The 759-nt window shown below is 30.3% G+C and overlaps 1 protein-coding gene across 1 annotated transcript in view; it reads left to right on the top strand.

Moving 5' to 3' along the window:
• LOC106871052 (zinc finger ZZ-type and EF-hand domain-containing protein 1) overlaps positions 1-759 on the top strand; it is a 75675-nt gene that overhangs the window by 48608 nt on the left and 26308 nt on the right. Inside the window, exon 47 of the mRNA XM_052973449.1 lies at positions 203-351. Coding sequence (XP_052829409.1) covers positions 203-351 — 149 coding nt within the window. The remainder of the gene's footprint in view (positions 1-202; positions 352-759) is intronic.

Raw genomic sequence — 759 nt, 5'->3', positions numbered from 1 at the left:
AATAATAATAATAATAATAATAATAATAATAATAATAATAATAATAATAATAATAATAATAATAATAATAATGATGATGATGATGATAAAAACATATCTATACATTTTTATTTCTGTAATAATAATATTCATAATTTGTCTTAGCCATGCCTGGATGGAAAGTGAAAGTTAAATGTTGACGATGATGATATTCACTTTGCAGACAATATGATCACAAAGAACTGTCAGGTTGATTATATAGACGAGACTGAAGAACTGGAAGAGTACAAGAGACACATGAAACTGTTGAAGAAGATCGACAGACAAGATGTTATGCACATGTATGAGGTGAAGAAAGGTGCAGAGAAAAAGGTAAGATGAATATTCAAGCTTTTAAAAAAGAATTATTATTATTATTATTATTATTATTTTAATATTATTATTGTTATTGAAGGCAGCAAGCTGGTAGAACCATCAGCGTATTGGGAAAATGCTTAGCAGCATTTTATCTGTCATTATGTTGTGAGTTCAAATTCCACTGAGGTCGACTTTACCTTTCACCCTTTTGTGGGGTTGATAAAATAAGTACCAGTTGCATACTGGGGTCAATTTAATCAACTTAGCCCCTCCCCACAAGACCACTGGCCTCGTGCTAAAATTTGAAACCAATATTATTATTATTATTATTATTATGTAGGGTGGTCAGTTGGCAGAATTGTTTAGTGTTGGACAAAACTCCTTGGGGTTTATAATTATAGCTCTGTGTTTCGAGTTCAAATT

The sequence above is a fragment of the Octopus bimaculoides genome, chromosome 15 (assembly GCF_001194135.2).
Source record: "Octopus bimaculoides isolate UCB-OBI-ISO-001 chromosome 15, ASM119413v2, whole genome shotgun sequence".
Lineage (NCBI taxonomy): Eukaryota > Metazoa > Mollusca > Cephalopoda > Octopoda > Octopodidae > Octopus > Octopus bimaculoides.
The sequence above is the reverse complement of the archived record's forward strand: the minus strand, read 5'-3'. Positions and strand labels throughout refer to the sequence as shown.